This window comes from Petaurus breviceps, unplaced genomic scaffold (assembly GCF_028583685.1).
Source record: "Petaurus breviceps papuanus isolate PSGF00001 unplaced genomic scaffold, PetGlider_PUasm1.0 90686, whole genome shotgun sequence".
Lineage (NCBI taxonomy): Eukaryota > Metazoa > Chordata > Mammalia > Diprotodontia > Petauridae > Petaurus > Petaurus breviceps.
The window spans coordinates 5,551,593-5,571,014 of NW_027187309.1; the positions used below are offsets into that span (position 1 = coordinate 5,551,593).

A 19,422-nucleotide genomic window follows, 5' to 3' on the forward strand; every position below is an offset into this window, starting at 1 on the left:
TGTGTGTGTGTGTGTGTGTGTGTGTGTGTGTGTGTGTGTGTGTGTGTTTGTGTGTGTGTGTGTGCGTATGTGTGTGTGTTTTAATAGTATCATTTCATGGAACTCTTTCATTGAATGTCAAAGTTTTCTTTTCAGTGAAACCCAGGGGAAACCCTTAGTTATTACTGCATGAACTGCATGCATGAACTGCATTGCAGGGTAAAATCCTGACCTGTTCTGTGTGCCTCCAGGTAGTACTAGCTCTAAACCATATATATTTACTCTTAAGTCTTTAAACATTCCAGTGTCTTAACAATTTTTACAGTCAACAGCTTTATAAATACATAGTCAACAACTTCATAAATAAGTTCCTTCTGGGCTTACATATCATTTTGTCCTTGTAGAGAAATTATATTTGGAAACTTGTTTTAAAAGTACCCTTTAGCATTTCTCTTTACCTAACTATTCTAGTTCTACTTTTTTGAATGATTCAATTTTCTACTCTTTACATCACTTAAATAGAATGCTTTTAAAACTCAGTTATTATAATGGATATCTATTTGGTAAGGCTTAGTACTTCCTTTTGAAGAGACAGATAAATATACACATGAAAAAATATTAGAGGAAGAAGAGAAGAAAACAGATCAATGTCATAATAGGCAACTATGCTTCTCCATTCTTTTGGCTCAATAAGCAAAATGAGATAATAATATTCATTATTTATCCTATCCCCCTATCCTTTTCAATAATATTTTAATATGTGATTGTATTTTAAAAGTGTTGTCTTTGTCAATATTAATTTCCATTTGGCAAAGAGGCTAATTCATAACTAAACTGTTTTGTGCTGAGTTTTGGCCTCTTTGTTGTGACAATTACTTTATATGTGTAAACTTGTGTAGGAAATAGTGATAATCAAAGTCAATTATTTTGCCCCAATCTTTTTCCCATTTTAAAACCATCAGTAGCGAGGAGGTTGGAGCTATTATAACTGCATGTAGTATCATTTTATATTGATTTTGTTTCTTCACTCTACCTAAACTTCTATCTACCTTTTTTCTACTTGACTTCAAGCATCATTCTGAAAATAATCCTAGTGACAGTCTCATCATATTTGTAAAGATCAAATTACCCTTGTGGAATCTTTTTTCAGTGCTTACCAAATACAGTGCTTTGTAATTTCTTCATTAAGACAGTGGTTATGATATACAACTATGAGTAATCTTCTAGACCTTGGTCTTCCATCTTTCAATACTGAAACATATTTTTCCACATTTTTCAATATTTTTCCTTCTGCCCATCTTCATATCACTTATGTCTATCTTTCATCTATCTTCATCTTCATCTATTTCTCTCTCTCTCTCTCTTCTTTCCTCCCTCCCTATCTCTTTCTCTCTCTCCCCATTATTCATCTTTCAATGTTGAGAACATTGATAAGCTCCTCCTCCTCACAGAACCTTGGTATTTTGTCATCAGCAAGACTGATAGCACATAAACTGAAATTCACATAATTTCAAAGGTGCAAGGGATCTAAGCTGTCAGTCTAATTCCTATTTCCCACAAATAATCCTTAAACCAATATACTTGGCCAGAGGTCACCTAGCTTTTAAAAAAACATATGGAATAAGGGTGATCTTATTGCTTCGGTGAGTCTCTCAAACTATTAGTAAATCACTCAATATTTATTAAGTAACCACTATGTGTCACAGACTGTGTTAGGTCCTGGAGAAACAAGTGTTAAATGTGAAACAATCTCTACTTTCAATGAGTTTACATTCTAATGAGGGAGTTAAGTCCATATAAAATGAATATAACATAAAGTCAGTAAATATAAATTATATAGAACTGACAACATAATTCAGTTCAGGAGATAGGACACTGATAGGATCAGTAAATGTTTAATGCAGAAGACGGTACTTAAATTTCTTTAAGGAAGAGAAGGACTTCATGAGTCAGAGAGAAGAAGAAGTGTATTCCTGCTGTAGTGAAAGCAAATATAAAAACATGGAAGTGGGAAATGAGTGTCATGTCTTTGAAGTAGAGAGCAAACTGCTTTGGTTAGACTGTCAAGTGCAGGAGTCACATTGCAGATTACAATGTCCACTGGGGCAGTCTATTCCACTTAGCTCTAATTGTTAGGAATTTTATTTCCTGATCTCAAGTCTAAATTTGCTTCTGTGCAACTTCCACCCAATGCTCCTATATCTGAGTTATGGGACCAAGCAGAATAAATCTATTCCTTTTTCTATATGGTTAAACTTTAAGTACTATAATAATCATATCCCCCTCAATCTTCTAAAACCTAAACATTCATGTTTCTACCAGCTGATCATCAAATAGCATGAAGTGAAGGGACCTCACCATTCTGATGGCTGTCCTTGTTTGCTTATTAATGTCCTTCCTAATGTCTAAAATGGAATACATTTCAGTGATGGCCTGAACAGTCAAGAGTAAGTGGGACTATAATTTCCTTATACTTGGAAGCTCTTTCTTTTTAATAAGCACTAAGGTTATATTAACTTTTTTTGGTTGACACATCATGTTGATAATTGATATTGAACCTGTAGTTTATTAATACCCCAAGATCTCTTTCAGATAAACTTCTGTCTAAACATGCCTTCCCCATATTGAATGTGTTAAGTTCATTTAATGTACCCAAATATGAGGCTTTAAATATTTCTCCCTATTTTATTTCATCTCAAAAATTCAGCCCTATTCATCAGATTTTCACTTAGCATGTAGCTCTACCTCACAGATTTGTGTCCTCTCCAAATATGATCCCTTAGTATCCATTAATCTAGGATATTGATTTTTCTCCAAAAGAGTTAAAAAGCACAAAATCAAGAAGACATTAGTGGGATATTGCACTTGAGTCTTCCTTCTAAGTTGATATTAAACCATTATTTTCATAGAAGTCATTCTGATTTTACTCATAATGAGCATCAAATGAGTTAACTTAAGCAAAGTACTTTGCAAACCTTAAAGAACTTTAATAATACTATTATTAGTGGTTGTTATTTCATTGTTAAAGAATATCTCCATATAACTTTGAACTTTGCCATTATACTGTAAGTTTCTTGAGATCAGAGGGTATCTTTTGCCTTTTATTTATCTCTCATGCTTATCACAATGTCTGGCACATAGCAGATACTTAATAAATGCTTACTGATTGACAAAAAAATTTGAATAAAAATAAGCATTAAATTATTTTGACTTCCTGATGTATACATTTCATTTACTAATCATTATTTTAAACCAAGTAACATTAAGAATCTGAATTAATACTCAATTATCCGCTATTTTCTCCCAGGGACTAACTAGATAGGATGCTTTAAAATTCTAATTTATACAAAAAAATCTAATTTTTTGGATATCATATTTTACTTAATGTACCTTCTAATATCTTCTCCTTTGTAAACTTCCTTCCCTTTTAGCTTTAGAACATGAATCTTTGACAAAACAAAATTAATTTAGGGACTCTTGCCAGGATACCTCAACCTTGAGTTAGACAGGGCCATAGAGATGGAAAGTGATACATGTTTCCATGACAACTAAAGTTATTGCTTTTTCTCAGACTGCTAAAAGAGTGTTAATTAGATCTAAATGTGGTGATGATTTTTGTAATGGGGTTACATAAAGACATGCTCAAGCATGTGTACACACACAGACACCTAAGGTAAACTGAGATTACAAAATTATGAAGACTATTTTGAAGAGTAACTGAAGCTACTTAAATGTGTTTTCCATAAAGCATTCACATGAGTAACTCAAAAACATAATTCATGCCTGCTTTATCACAAAATATTGTTATTACAATTGTTTTTACAGCAAACAATGTTATACATAAATACCGTCATGGTTGGCTTACTGCAACACGAGTCTGTTGTTTTGTATTTTTTTTTGTTAAAACTGATTTACATATTCATTAATTCATTGGATCCTGACAAAAGCTTCCCTTTGAATAGAACAAGGTAGGAGAAGTTAAGTTATTCACTCAAGATGATATAACAAGTAAGTGTGGAGTCAAGGTCCTAACTAGGGTCTTTTCAACTCAAATCCCAGTAGTTTTTCTATCCACGGTGATTCTACATCTTTGAAACACACACACATGTATGTATATATGTATGCATGAATGTATATGAATAACTAATTCATGATCCACCATTACTAAATGTGTGACCCTAGGCAAGTCCTTTTCTTTTTTTTTATAAATAATACTTTATTTTGCCCCAAATATATTAAAAACAATTTTAACATTCATTTTAAAAATGTTTTGAATTAAAAATTCTATCCCTCCTTCCTCACCTTCCTCCTGGGACACTAAGAACCTCATATAGATCATACCTGTACAATCACATAAAACAATTCCATATTAGTTATTTTGTGTAAGAAGAGACAAAGAAAGTAAAAATAACATGCTTTAGTCTGTATTGAGACAACACTGGTTCTTTCTGTGAAGGCAGATAGCATTTTTCATCATAAGTTCTTCAGAGTTGCCTTGGATCACTGTGTTGCTGAGAATAACTAAATCATTCATAGCTGATCATCCTATTATATAGCTGTCTATGATATTCTCCTAGGTCTGCTAGCTTCACTTCACATAAGTCCATGTAGGTCTTTCCAGGTTTTTCTAAAATCATCTTGCTTGTTATTTCTTATAGCACAATAATATTTCATTATAATCACATACCACAACTTGTTTAGTCATTCCCCAATTGATGGGCATCCCTTCAATTGCCAATTCTTTGTCACTACAAAGAATTGCTATAAATATTTTTGTACAAAAGGGTTCTTTTCCTTTTTAAAAAATCTTTTTGAGGGGCGGCTAGGTGGCACAGTGAATAGAGTACTGGCCCTGGAGTCAGGAGGACTAGAGTTCAAATCCAGTCTCAGATACAACACAAAAATTTGCCATGTGATCTTGGGCAAGTCACTTAACCCCAATTGTCCTCCCAAAAGCAAAATATATATATGTATTTGGGGGGGGGCTATAGACCTACCAGTAGTATTTCTGGATCAAAAGGGTATGCACAATTTTATAGCCCTTTAGGGCTTAGTTCAAAATTTCTCTCCAGAAAGGTTGGATCAGTTCACAACTCTACCAAGAGTACATTATATCCCACTTTTTTCCAATCCCCTCCAACATTTACTATTTTCCTTTTTCTTTTTTGGCATATTAACCAATCTGATAGGTATGAGGAGATACTTAGAATTATTTTAATTTGCCTCCCTACGTGCCCCCTGGAGTGTGGGATACCACTGTAGCTTGTTAATTGGGCTCTCCTCTCACCCAAGTGAGATAGACCTTTTCTTCTGTGCTGGTACACTGCTTCCACACTATTAAATTGGTTCTGAGGTGTTTTTCAAGGTTGCTTGGTGGGGAATTTGGGAGGATACTGGGATTTCCTTTTTTTCTCTGCCATCTTGGCACAGGAAGTAGTCCCTATCATCTCTGAGCCTTATCAACTAAAAATGATGTAGAACTCTGAAAGCTGAGGTGATTAATGAAAGAGAACTGTTTATTGCCTATCACAATGTTCAAAATGAAAATGGGGTGGGGGGGAGAACAAGATGGAGTGATTCACATTTTCAAATTCCTCTTCATGGTTCTGAAGACATGTCTTGCTACTTTTTCAATTTACATTTATTAACAAATAGGACATTTTTTGTTACTTCTTCCAAATCCTTAGATCTCTACTTCTAAGACTGGAATAATGTATTAAAATCTAATATTGTTCCACTAGTTAAAAGACTGATCCCAAGACTCTAAATACTTCCATTACAGTTATTATGTACAGGGTACTACTTAGTTTAATGGGGATGGGGAAAATTTCTTTTTACTGAAATGGTGGTAAATATAAGCTCTTATTCAAAAAAACAGATTCTGAGATCAAGGAGCCTATGCACAGGATATTCTACTGGCACATATTCTATCCATATAATTTATTCAGCACCTAACATAGTGTATTCCACAGAAAACAGGCTTAATCCATACATACAGAAATCTTTAAAGAAATATTTGTTAAGTTCAAAGTAAAAGGGCTAAAGTATTCATAAACTCTTTTGATCTTTATTACATATCTTTCAATGACTCTCCATTCTCTTCCAAAAAGGAGTTATTTTCATTTGAAATATCTTGCTCTCAAATAGAGTCAGTCCCAGGGAACACTCATCAATTTGTACTGCTTCACAGCAACTGATATTATTTTCATGGTCATCTTAATAATTTTACTGTTCATATGCCCAAAGGACAATCAAACTGTGCATACCTTTTGATCCAGCAACACCACTGCTAGGTCTGTATCCCAAAGAGATAATAAAAAGGGAAAAGGACCTATATATAGAAAAATATTTATATCAGCTCTTTTTGTAGCAGCGAAGAATTGGAAATTGAGGGGATGCCCATCAGTTGCGGAATGGCTGAACAAGTAGTGGCATATGATTGTGATAGAATGCTACCGTGCTATAAGAAATGATGAGCAGGTAGACTTCAGAAAAACCTGGAAAGACTTACATGAACAGATTAAAATTGAAGTGAGTACAACCAGAAGTATACAGTAACAGTAAAACTGTGAATTGATCAGCTATAATTGACAACTCTTCTCAGAAATATGATGATAAAAGGCAATTCTAAAAGACTTGTAATGTAAAATGCTATCCATATCCAGAGAAAGAACTATGGAGTCTGAATGCAGATTGAAGTATATGATTTTCACTTTTCTTTCTGTTTTTTGTGTCTTGTCCCTTTTGTTCTGTTTCTTCTTTCACAACATGACTAATGTAGAAATATGTTTCCATGACTGCACATATAGAACCTATATCGGATTGCTTGCCATCTTGTGGCATGGGGAGGGGAGGAGGAGAGAAGAAGGGAGGTAGAAAAAATACAAGAAAAATCTTAAAAAAATGAATGTTGAAAACTGAAAAAGTATATTTACAATTCAGTTAAAAATAATTTTGCTGTTGCGATTCTTCAAATAATTTAAAATTATGAAAATGTTTTAAATGAAATATTATGCAAAAGAAAGTTATCATAAAAGATTTAATATTTTTTCTTACATTCACAGGATTTGTTCTCCAAACACACCCAACCACCTGTCCATGTAGAAAAATAACTACTATCCAGTAATTCCTTTTTATAGAAGCAAGAGTAAATAGAGCAAATAGGAAGAACACAAAGATATTTTACCACAAGAATTTTGATAAAGCAACTTAAAACAGCATCTAGGTGATACCTTAAGAGTAATCTAATTAAAGCAGATGCTACAAAAATGCTCTTGAGTATAAGGGGAACTAAACTCAAGGGAAATAAAATTAACATTTGTATAAATGATTTTCAGTTATAATGTCTAAGAGCACATCTCAGTGTATGCAAATTTAATGGCAAAAAATAATTCAAGGGTATGCTATCAGCAAGTATACTAAAATGCTATATGCATACAAAAACCTAATTATTAACATTTTATTACAATATAACATTAAACATAAATTCAAGAATCTAAATTTATTTACATTTTAATAAATAAAAAATATAAAGTATTCTAATACTTTCTCAGTCTATCTTCCACATCAATATTGAAATGTTTTTTTCTAATGATTCTCCTCCACTTATCCTCAAAAATCTTAGTATTTACTCCATTCTTCAGGTTCTGGTGTTTGGTTATTTTTTCATTTTTTAATTTATTTTTGGTTTTCAACATTCATTTCTCAAAGATTTTGAAAATATTATTAAGGCATTATTCTCCTCATCGACTTTTTGGGCTTCTTGCCATTTGAGTTAGTCTATTTTTTAAGGTGTTATTTTCTTCAGTCAGGCTGTTGACTCATTTTTCATGACTTTCTTGCATCATTCTCATTTCTCTTCCCAATTTTTCTTCTACTTCTCTTACTTGATTTTCAAAATTCTTCTTGAGCTCCTCCATGGCCTGTGACCAGTTTGTATCTTTCTTGGATGCTTTTGATGCAAGAGTTTTTACTTTGTTGTCTTTTTCTGGTTCTATGTTTTGATACTCTTTGTCCCCCCAAAAGGATTCTATGGCCTGATTGTCCTTCCTCTGTTTGTTCATCTTGCCAGACAATTATTTCACTTTTGAGTTCTTTTCCATGGTAGAACTCTGCTTCTAGAGCACAGAGTACTGTATCCCAAATTGCTGGTGTTTCATGCAGCTGCTGTCGAGTTTTTTCCAGGCACCTGCCTCAGAACTGTGGGGGCTTTCTCTCTAGAGACTCAACAAGCTCTTCTGGTCTTGCTCCTCACCCCAGGATGGCCACCCAAGATTGCAAACCAAATCCAAGCGGGGCAAAGCAAGAGAATCCTGCCTCAGTGCCAGCAAAGAGATTCATGCAAACGTCCTCTGGTTGGCCACTTGGTCCCCCTACAATCTGTAGGTTTGCAGCCTGAAGCAGCAGTTGCAGCGGCTGTCACCTCTGCCACCCCAGGGCCAGGGGCCAGACCATGCTCTTCTCTCATCCAGTTCCAACAGAGTTCCCCACTGACCTTTTACTTTCTCTTTGGTTTTTATGGGTTGAGAAGTCTGGAAATCACCACAGCTCCAGTGATTCACTATCCTGAAGTCTGCTCCCAGCATGGTGCTATAGACCCTTCCTGTTGGCATGCCAGGCTGCCTTCAGTGGGAGATGTGCTTCTCTCTGTTACTTTGTGTGCTCTGTAGCACTAAAATTTGTTTAGAGTCATTTTTTACAGGTATTGGAGGTGGTTGAAGCAGGGGCTCAAGCAAATTCCTGCTTTTACTCCTCCATCTTGGCTCTGCCCAATTAATTTTTTTCCTAACATTTTCTTTTTTATTATTAAAACAAATACACAATAAAAAAAAGAAACTAAATACAAAATGAGAAAAGCAAAAAAAGCATATCATGGGCACAGTAGAATGTAAGAAAGGATTCATACTATGTAGCAATAAATTTCTATTTCAAGAATGCCTATATAATAAATGCAACACATTGTTTCCTTGCTTCCTTATGTTTTCTTTTGTTCTCTGCTGTGCCCGTTATATTTTGTTCTTTTTCCCCCTTCTTCCCCTCTCCTCTGAAGACTATGATTAAGCATGGATATATTTATACACATATATATACACATACACACACATACATGTATACATATACATACATATGCACAGGTAAACACACACACACATATATACATACACATATACTTCTCCTAACAAACTTTACTTCTAATCTTTGTTTTTATATGTGTGTATCTCTTATTTTCTATTCCTTCTAACTCCTCTACTTTATTTCTACCTTCTATCTGCCTTATTATTCCTTAGCCTCACCCTGCTCCAAGAACCCCTCCCTTATTGTCCTTTTCCCATAAATCTAAACACTCTTCTATACACCCCTTCAACTTATTCCCTCACCCTCCCCTCTAAAGATTCCTCCCTCATACACCCATTCCAATTAATCTAATTATCCTTCTATAGCCCCACCTTTAACCTATTTCCTTTCCCTACCCTCTAGAGATCCCTCCCTTACCATCTCACTCCATCCCTATCCCCTTGGCATTTTATTTCTTTCTGAATTTAGAAGACTTTTATATTTATATATAGTCTCCTCTTGAATCCATTCCTGATGAAAATAGGTTTCCAGAAGTAACAGCCCTTCTCCCCCATATAATTTTTCTGTATAGGTTCTTCCTCTCACTTCTCATAAAGTCATATCATATACAGGTCTACGCCAATCTTTCTTAGGAGCTACCCAATTACTGATAACAATCTTAGACATATGTTTTATGTTTTACATACATGAAAGCTAAACAGTCTGTCTTATTGAGTCCCTTGTAATTACTCTTTGGTATGTACCTTATATTTCTTTTGGATCTTGTATGTGAAATTTTTTAAGTTCAGTTTTTTTTTTTTCAACAAAGTTCTGAAAGACTGACAGTTCACTAAATGTCCCGTTTTTTGTTTGTTTGTTTTATTCAGGATTATGCTTAGCTTTGTTGGGTATGATATTTTCAGCCAGAACCCCAGTTCTTTTGCTCTTCAATATATATAGTTTCTCAAGATCTGCAGTCTTTTACTGTCACTGCTGCTAGGTCTTGTGTGATTCTAATTGTGGCAATACCATATGTAATTTTTTTTTCCTTGTTACTTGTAACATTTTATCTTTGAGCTGGGGGTTTCAGAATTTGATTATAATAAAATAATTGGATCTCTTTCAAGTGGTGATCAGTGGATTTTTTTCCATTTCTACTTTCTAATTTTCTTCTAATACTTCAGGACAATTTTCTTAAATTATTTCTTGTATTATTATATCAAGATTATTTTTTTTATCATAGCTTTCAGGTAGTCTGATTATTCATGTTTCCTCTTCTTGATATTTTCTCCACAACAGAGTTGTTTTTCTTATGAGATGTTTCACATTCTCTTCTATTTTTTTGTTCTTTATATTTTGTTTTATTATTTCATGATCTCATAACTTCGCTGTATTCCCCATGCCTATTCTGATTTTAAAGGAGTTATTTTCTTCTCTAAGATTCTGGATTTACTTTTATAATTCATTAGCTTTCTTTTAATAATCTTCTTGGGTTTTTTTGGATTGTTCTATTTCATTTTATTTATTTTTTGTTGTTGTTTTTCCTCAACCTCTCTCATTTGATTTTTAAAGTCTTTTTAAAAAAATTCTTCTATGAATTCCTTTTGGGCAGAGAGTTTCTTTGCTTCAGTATCCCCCTCTGGATATGAACCCCAGTCTTCTCTCATAGTAACTCTCTATGGTTGGATTCTTTCCCATTTGCATCTGCAATTTTTTAAAAATTTGTAATAGCTTAGTTTTGTAATCATTTCTAATCCTGGGCTATTGGGGGACAGTGCCTCTGCCCTCAAGATCCTTCTTTAGTTCTCCCCTCTATTCTGTGACCTAAACTGAGACCTCCAATCTCCTGTAAGTATCAGCAGTGAGAGACGTCCATGCCCCACCACTTCTGTACTCACTGGGTATCTGCTGGTTCCTTCTCACCCCACCCCACCCCCCTGTCACATCTCTGTAGCACAGTTGGCTCTGGCATTCCTTGTTAGCAGAGATTCCATCTATCTTCCCTGGCTCAAATACCCAACTCCCCTCAATGTCGCAGGGCTAAAAGTTCCTGTGGCTGTGTCAGAGGTAGCCTCTCAACTTAGCTAACACCAAGGCTTGATGTTTATTGTTTAAATAGATCTAGGACCTAGTCTGGAGGTGTTACTACTCTTCACAGGGAACAAACATTGTCCTGGGATTTTTCTTCAGATCTCTGATTGTCCCAGAAGGATCCCTGTTCTACCTCTACTCATTTATTTTTTAGCACTCTATATTCAATCTGAGGTGCTATTTCATCTCTTTTGTAGGGGAAAACTTAAGAGTTTGGAATTTTTTTTTACCTACTCAGCCATATTCCCAGAATCTTCTCCCTGTTTGTTTATTTTTGCTTCACATCATTACATAAAGGTCCTTCCAGAATTTTCCACATTCCTCATAAAAGTCCATGTTACTTGTATTATTTTTACAAATTCTTACGTGAGTTGAAAGTGATTCCATGGAGTTACTTTTGAAAGGTGACAGTGTAGTAAAGAGAGGACTGAACATGGAGTTAGGAAGTTTTGAATTCAAAAATTGCTTAAACACTTAAAAATAAATATGGCTGTGGTCATGTCACATCATCTTTATGAACCTAAATTTCTTCATCTGTGTAAATAAACATAATGATAACACATACTCCCACTGAATTACTATGAAAATTAAATGAGATAATGTATAAAGAATACTTACAAGCCATAAAGTACTAAGTATAACATATCATTATTAATCTATGTTTCACTATGACACAGAAATATTTAAAAGTCTTTACTGTACCACAGAAATATTTAAAAGTGAACATATCTTCCTTTGTCTATTGATTGATAAGAATGGAGGGACTGAATGACAGTACTAAAATTGAAGAATTAAGTATCTTTCTTTACCATTTTTATGTCTTTGTATCATTTAAGCAGAAGAGAAAAATTTACAAGAAGGAATACTTAAATTTGGAGTTCTTAAGCATTGGGAAAACTAAACAATAAATGAACATTTATTAAATATTTATGTGTCAGGCACTGTGCCACAAAAATACAACTTTCCAGGGCCTTAAAGAGCTTACATTTTATTGGGATTGGCATGAATTAATGGAATTTGGAAGGGGGGTGTTAAATCTGTCCATCAGTTTGTCTCCTTGGCTGAAATGCTTCACAAAAAGGATGCTTTTCCTTTTGTTAGCATATCATAAAATATTCACCACAAGGAGAACTTCTTAGTAACGAAAGGCTAAATGAAGAGTATAGGTCATACGAGTAAGACATAACATCCCCATTCAGATAATTTTTCATATGATGTTTTGGTTTTTTGTTTTTTTTCCTGACTCTCAAACAGCACAAGCCTAAGTATAGACCACTTAAAACCTCAAAAAACACACAGACATTATATACATGTTCCTGACTAATTGTCCTCCCTAGAATTAAAGCAACAAAGGGTACACACAACACTAGGGCAAGCAGGATGAGAAAAACACCAAATACCAGAGCCAAACATCTGTAAAATTCTCACACCCTTGTTTGTCCTCCACATCCTCACTCCCTTATAGTTCCATTGTAACTCAGTGAAGGTAGTACAAAACTTATTTAAACACCAGTATTTCATATCTATTTTTGCTGTATCACGGTCACTGGAATCTTTCAATTCGATGTTTTTCTGGGATTTTGGTATTAACTTGTTCACCACAGCTTGAAACATTTACATGTTTCTTTCTACTCAAATCTCCTTACTGACATTTTTGAATCAATAACATTTCTATCAACATATTTCTATTTCCATACTTTCTTTTCTAAATAACTCAGGAATTAGGACTAACATTGACAATTATTTAAATAAGAATGTCTCCTTTAAATTTATATAAACTCGTTTTATGTTTAAAAGAAAAGTTATGTTCAGCTACAAAGGTCTATAGCTGTCCTTGTGTTTATAACAAATTGAATTTGAGTTTGATAATAGGATTTATTTATGATTTATTTGAAATCAGTTTATCCTAGCTTACTGTCCCCATTACTGACCATCATTAAGAGATGTGTTTGAATCATGTATGAATTACAAAGCTAGTCCTGGGACACGGACCAGTATGACCTTATCTTGTTGATATTTTTTAAAAAAAGAATAGTTCCTAATAAAGCAAAATATGTTCAATTAACATAATAAATGATCAGTCTTCACAACAGCACTATAAATAGAGCACATTCATTCATTTCCTTAAAGCCCTTGATCATTCATGAATATTGTTGTTATTCAGTCATTTTTAGTCATATCTAACGATTTTAAGATCCCACTTAGGGTTTTCGTGGAAGAGATACTACAGTAGTTTACCATTTCCTTCTTCAGCTCATTTTACAGATGAGAAAACTGAAGCAAACAGGGTTAAGAGACTTCACAGCTAGTATCTGAAGCCTGATTTGAACTCAGAAAGATGTCTTCCTGAATCCAGGACCAGTCCTCTACCCACTGCACCACCAAGCTGCCCTAATTAGTATAGATTTAAAATAGAATGATATATGGAATAAATATGTGCATATACACATGTATGCAAAAATGTACATTTACACATAATACATAACCCTCAAAGGAAAGTTGTTTTTTTAATGAATCTATGAATCGATAGTCATACCTTGGTAAACAGCTTTAAAACCTGGGGAGCCAATGCTGTCATCAGACTGGAGGTGTAGCCACATTTGATTGCTCATACTCACAATAAGATCAGGCACACTAGATCCAGTGAGTCTGCATAGAAAGGCAAACAATATTACTTAATGAAATATTTGTATCTACTGTTAAGCAAAGGTATGATATCACAAAATTAAAAACACAATCATTCACACATGAAACAATTTTCCTCTTTTTTTTGATTGCCTATATGTTACAAAGGGCATGAAAAATCTTTATAAAAATCATGCTTAATTAGAACAATCTTACTTCAGTTAATCTAGAACTACTTTCAGTTTATATTAATTTGTAGATCCAATGCTGTTCTTAAAAATGAATTTGACAATGCATTTATAAATGTAGTTTCATTTCTCTTCCTTTCAAATTCATTTCATATGAACACAGATTGTATCTATTACCCATGTTCTGGATATAATGTCCCATCATCCAAATATATTCATTTGTCTGTTCATTAATTGACTAATATGGGCAGAGAACTGTGCTAGGCTAACTCTGAAAAGGAAGACATTCGTAACTGAGAAATTGCTTTGATTATATCACAATATGTTCAGATGGTCTATCATTTTATGTGCTCATATTTATATGTCTCTCAAAATCTCTTGAAATATGTCTTAACATGTTTTAGCAGAATGTAAGACTGTATTACATTGGTCCCTTAGCTTAAAGTTAAAGCTGGAATGCATTTTGCAATACTTAATATACTCTCTGAATGTTAATGCACATATCACTCAAAGTATAAGTAATAATGAGCCATTGTGTGTTGAAAAAAGTCACATCATGAATCCTGCCAGCTCCTAAAAAGAAACACTAAAGGCAGTGACTTTATTCCAAATCCTGACAGAGAAGCATGTAAAAAAGTTTAGGAGAAAATTGATTTCACCAAAACAAATGTCTCTAATCATATAGGAAGCATTGCTTGAAGCCACGTAGATCCAAGAATATGAACCCCTGATTTGTCCCATCCATCATACCATTTGTCTGTCAGCCCTGGATTCCCACCTCAGGGAGAGGAAAACATCTGATGCCTCAGAGGAAGATGAATAGCAGTCATTGAATGCTAAATAATGTGCAAAGTTGTGCACAAAATAAAAAAAATAATAAAGTATTTCAATGACATACCCAGTTGTTGAAAAGTATATTATTTTGAGGATTATCTTAAAATTTTTGTCTGTGTAATCATTTTATATTTTAGTCTAAGCTTTATCCTTGCATCCTTATTCACAGGATTATGTCACCAAAAAAGGAAGTCTCATTCTTTACCACATTAGTCTGATATCAGTCCTTTATGACTAAGTAAAAAAAAAAAAATTTAATGGGAAGCTTGTCTTAGAAATTTCCCACCTATCACTTTTAAGTACCTTTTTTACTTATACACATAAGACTGTGGGGAAAAGGGAAAAGGGGAAAAACTTGCTTTATCCCTTAGCTCATATAAAAGTGTAGAAGTATATACATATGGATTATTATCCTTCAGACTATGATATATTAAGCATTGCTTCTATGTATACAATGGAACCCATTTAAAAGTACACACACACACACACACACACACACACACTTTTGTTAATACTCTTTCTGTTCTCTCATGATCTGAAAATAAATGGTCCTGTTGTGCTAGGGGACCACTGTTTAGTTGAACTGACCTTCTAATTCTCCTCCTATTAAATCAAGAAGTTTAACTATACTTATCTGAACAGTTTTATTTTTGAATAATATTTTGGGAGGATGGGAAAAAAACCCGAAACCTGGCTCTGCCAATTATTACTTTTGTGACTTTGGACAAGTCACCTAACCTCTATGGATCTCAGTTTCCTCATTTCAAAAATGAAAGGACTAGATGAGGCAGATGCCCTCTAATGATCCTTCTCTCTCTAAATTTATAATCTTATGACCTTACTTCCAAAATCATTGGAGGTCTTTTATTGCATTTGATATTATGTAATAGAGAATAATTATTTTATTTAAATAAATTAAAATTATTAAAATAATTAAAAATTAAAAGTTTTGACAACAAAAATACTTAAAAAGCCATTTTATTTAAGGTCTTTGAATTTAAGGGGGAAAAATGTTCAAACTGAATCTGGATGAGTCCTAGATGGGTTATGGTAGAGATGATCCATTCTCAGGCAGTAGAGTGAACCAACTGGACCTAAGGTCTTTTCCTATTCCATGATTTTATGAAGTGACATAGGTAGGCACTGAATATGATTTTTAGTTTTTTGTCAGCCAAGGAAAAATGCAAATGTGTTGAGATATAGTTTACACTATCTAATAGAAGTAAGTACACATGTCCTACTACAGAGACAATAAACCACATTTTTTTTTTTAAACTAGATATGTGATGTCACTATAGGGAATTCCCAGAAAAGACGCATTTTAAACAATGCAGATCTGTAAAAGTTGTAGAATCTAGTTTTAGAGAACTGCCAGAAGGCAATGAGAGGTTAAGTGACTTGCCTAGGGCTACACTTCCAGTATTTTATAGAGGCAAGATTTGAACCCATGACTTCCTTCCTGGAACTGCAACAGAAGTTCTCTACACCCAAGGCTATCCTGTCTCTCTTTCAAAAACCAAACCAAACCAAACAAAAATCTTTCAAATATGTCCCATCTCTTTTCTAAAACTGCCACCACTCTAGTGCAGGCTTTTATCACATCACACCCAGACTATTATAATAGCCTGTTAGTGGGTCTGCCTGCCTGAAGACTGTCCCCACGCCAGTTCATCCCTTAGTCAGCTACCAAATGATTTTCCTAAAGTGCCTGTCCAACTATGCCACCCTCCTATTCAACAAAAAACAGTGGCTCCCTACCACCACCAAGATCAAATTCAAAATGCTTTGTTTGGCATTCAAAGCCCTTCATAACTTAGTCCCCTCTTACCTTTCTAGATTTCTTCTGCCTTACTCCCCAGCATGTTCTCTAATCCAGTGACACTGACCTCCTGGCTGTTCCAGAAACTGTCCCCCATGCCTGGAATGTACTCTATATCTTCAACTCCACCTACTGATATCCCTGACTTCAAATTCCAACTAAAATCCCATGTTTTACTGGAAGTCTTTCTCAAGGCTCTTAATTTTACTGACTTTCGTCTTTTAATTACTTCCTATGTATTCTGTATATAGCTTTTTTTGTATATATTTACTTACATATTATCTCTAGGTTCAGATTGTAAACTCCTTGAGGGCAGGGACTATCTTTTGCCTCTTTTTGTATTCCCATCACTTAAAAGAGTGCCTGGATATAACAGGAACCTAAAAAATATTTATTGATTTAATGACTGAGTTAGGGGATATACTAAATGACCACTGAGTTTTTTTTTTCCAACTCTCAAAATTTGTGAGTCAATAAAGACCTAGGTTTGAATCACAGCTTTAAAACTTACTAGCAAAATAATATTTAACTTCTCATAGCCTCCATTTCATCATTTTTAAAGGGGGTAATGGTTAAGTTGGGGGGGAAATGCTTTGCAAACTACAGAGTTTTATACAAATATGAGTTATTATTCTATATAAGACATGGTTTGAAGTCAGTAATATTTAGTAAACTATACTTAGTATATTAAAGGATTTATTCAAGGATGCAGTGACCTTTGATGATGTATCCCTCTTCTCCTTAGCATCACTGGACATAAATGCAAGATTCTTTGCATATTAAAATGGGTCAGAGTTATTTTTATGCTTAATTGCTCCCATATGGCACGGTCACTCTTGGATGCTCTGGTAACTGCTTTTATTAGAGTATATAAAACAGCAGCATGTCTGGGTAATCCCGTTTCAGAACAGCTTTTTGCTTTGGCCCTGGGCAAAAGTTTGGCAGTTCTACCCTAACCTGAACAAATAGAACTTCTAAGTAGAAATGGATTCAATGACCTAAGCACACTATAGAAGGTTATCAAATCATGGTAACAAATGTGAGATGCCACTTGTCAAAAAATGGAATGGATCACAATTGTCTTTCACTAACTTGTAGCTACATGGGAAGTTTCTACTAAGTCACTAGACTGTCTATATGCTATATACCTTAAATTAATTGTTAAAAAGTAAATTCCTCAGAATCAAGAGAACAATATATACAATGAAAACAACATATTTTTTTTTTTTAAAAATGAGAACAGAGATTAATGCAATGACTGGAAGACTGGTAGGGAAATATATTTCTCTTCATTCCACAAAGGAGTAGGGACATAGAACCATAGGATTATAGATCTGGAGCTTAATGGGAGCTTAAAAGATGCCTGACCCAACCCACTCATTTTACATATTAATACACTGACACTCAGAGGGATTAAATTAGACAAGATCACGTAAAAGAATCATCACTGAGTATATTGCCAAAGTTATACCCATGGCGGCTGCTATGAATATTCAGGCATATTTCCAGGTTTGAATCACAAGATATAACAGACTTTCTTCTTTGAAGACAAAACCAAGATATTTATTCATATACCAGAAAGCCAAATCGACCATGGAAATAATGAAGTTGGTATACATTATCAATTCAGGGAGCATTGCCATTCCCAAGTCTTTCCTCTATCAGACCTCCCCACAAACAAACTCCCTTAGGCAAAATGCCCCTTTCTCTCCCACACTAGCTGCTCTGCCTCTGCCTCTTCTCCCTTTCGGCCCCACCTCACTCTCCCACTTCCTGCTCCACCCCTTCAGCAAGCTCCTCCCAACACAGGCTCCATGTGACTCAGGCTCATGTGACTTAAGCTTCCATGTGACTCAGACTCAACGCAGGTTACATAGGCCTATCAATGGACAAGAAATATCTTCCCATTCCTTTAGTATTACATTAAAATATGCTGAAGTAGGACAGAAAAGCATAATGAAATTGGTGTGGAATCTGGTAATCTGTGCTCAAATATCAGCTCTGCTGCTATTTATTACATGAATTGCCTTCACCAATTCATTTAACCTCTGTGGGCCTCAGTTTCTTCACCTGTAAATTAGTGGGTTGGACCAGGCAGTCACTAAAGTCCCTCCCAGCTTTTGGAGATTATTATAGCAGGTAAAAGATGAAATGACTAAGGAAACAGAGGTTTGATCTTCTGAGCAATTATTAAGCAATGCATGGCAATTGCCTAACAAATCAGGTCCAGGCCCCTTCCTGAGTTTTGGGCGGGACCCAAAAACAGGAGGAGACAGACTTTTAAACATTAAAAACAATCAAATAAAGTCAATTAATTAAAAGGAAACAATAAAACAGTTAATCTGATTTCTAATTGGATGAAAGATTAGGGACTTTCCAAACTGGGAGTGGAAAAAGCATACAAATGTAATGCTCTGAATTTAGAAAAAGAGTTTTCCCACTTCCTCACAAGGGTCTGCAAACAATCAAAGGAACATGGAAACAATAACTGATTAACGGCCAGTTTTCAGATAACACATATGGATTGCTGGAGATGTACAATTGTGAGAAAACTCCTTTATTTTTTTTTTTTATCTGATTGAGTTTCTAGTCAGCATAATTTAGGTCCTTGGTTAAGGATCTCTAAGTAGCAGGGAGAGGTGGTCTAGTTACCCAGTCTTGCAGGGCTAGGTAAAAATAATACAGTTATATTTTTTCCCAATCCCTTCAATTAAATAAACTTTTCTCACAAGATAGAAGGTGGATTAGACCCATAACTGAATAGAAAGGGAACTAAGCTAACTCCTGTAAGGGTTATGGGATTTAAAGATCTTCCATGCCCCGTTGGACTTG

At 34.5% G+C, this 19,422-nt stretch overlaps 1 protein-coding gene across 1 annotated transcript in view; it reads right to left on the reverse strand.

Moving 5' to 3' along the window:
• Positions 1-19,422, reverse strand: part of CSMD1 (CUB and Sushi multiple domains 1) — a 2,654,573-nt gene that overhangs the window by 699,418 nt on the left and 1,935,733 nt on the right. The window contains exon 12 of the mRNA XM_069065406.1: positions 13,661-13,773. Within this exon, the coding sequence (XP_068921507.1) occupies positions 13,661-13,773 (113 nt within the window). The remainder of the gene's footprint in view (positions 1-13,660; positions 13,774-19,422) is intronic.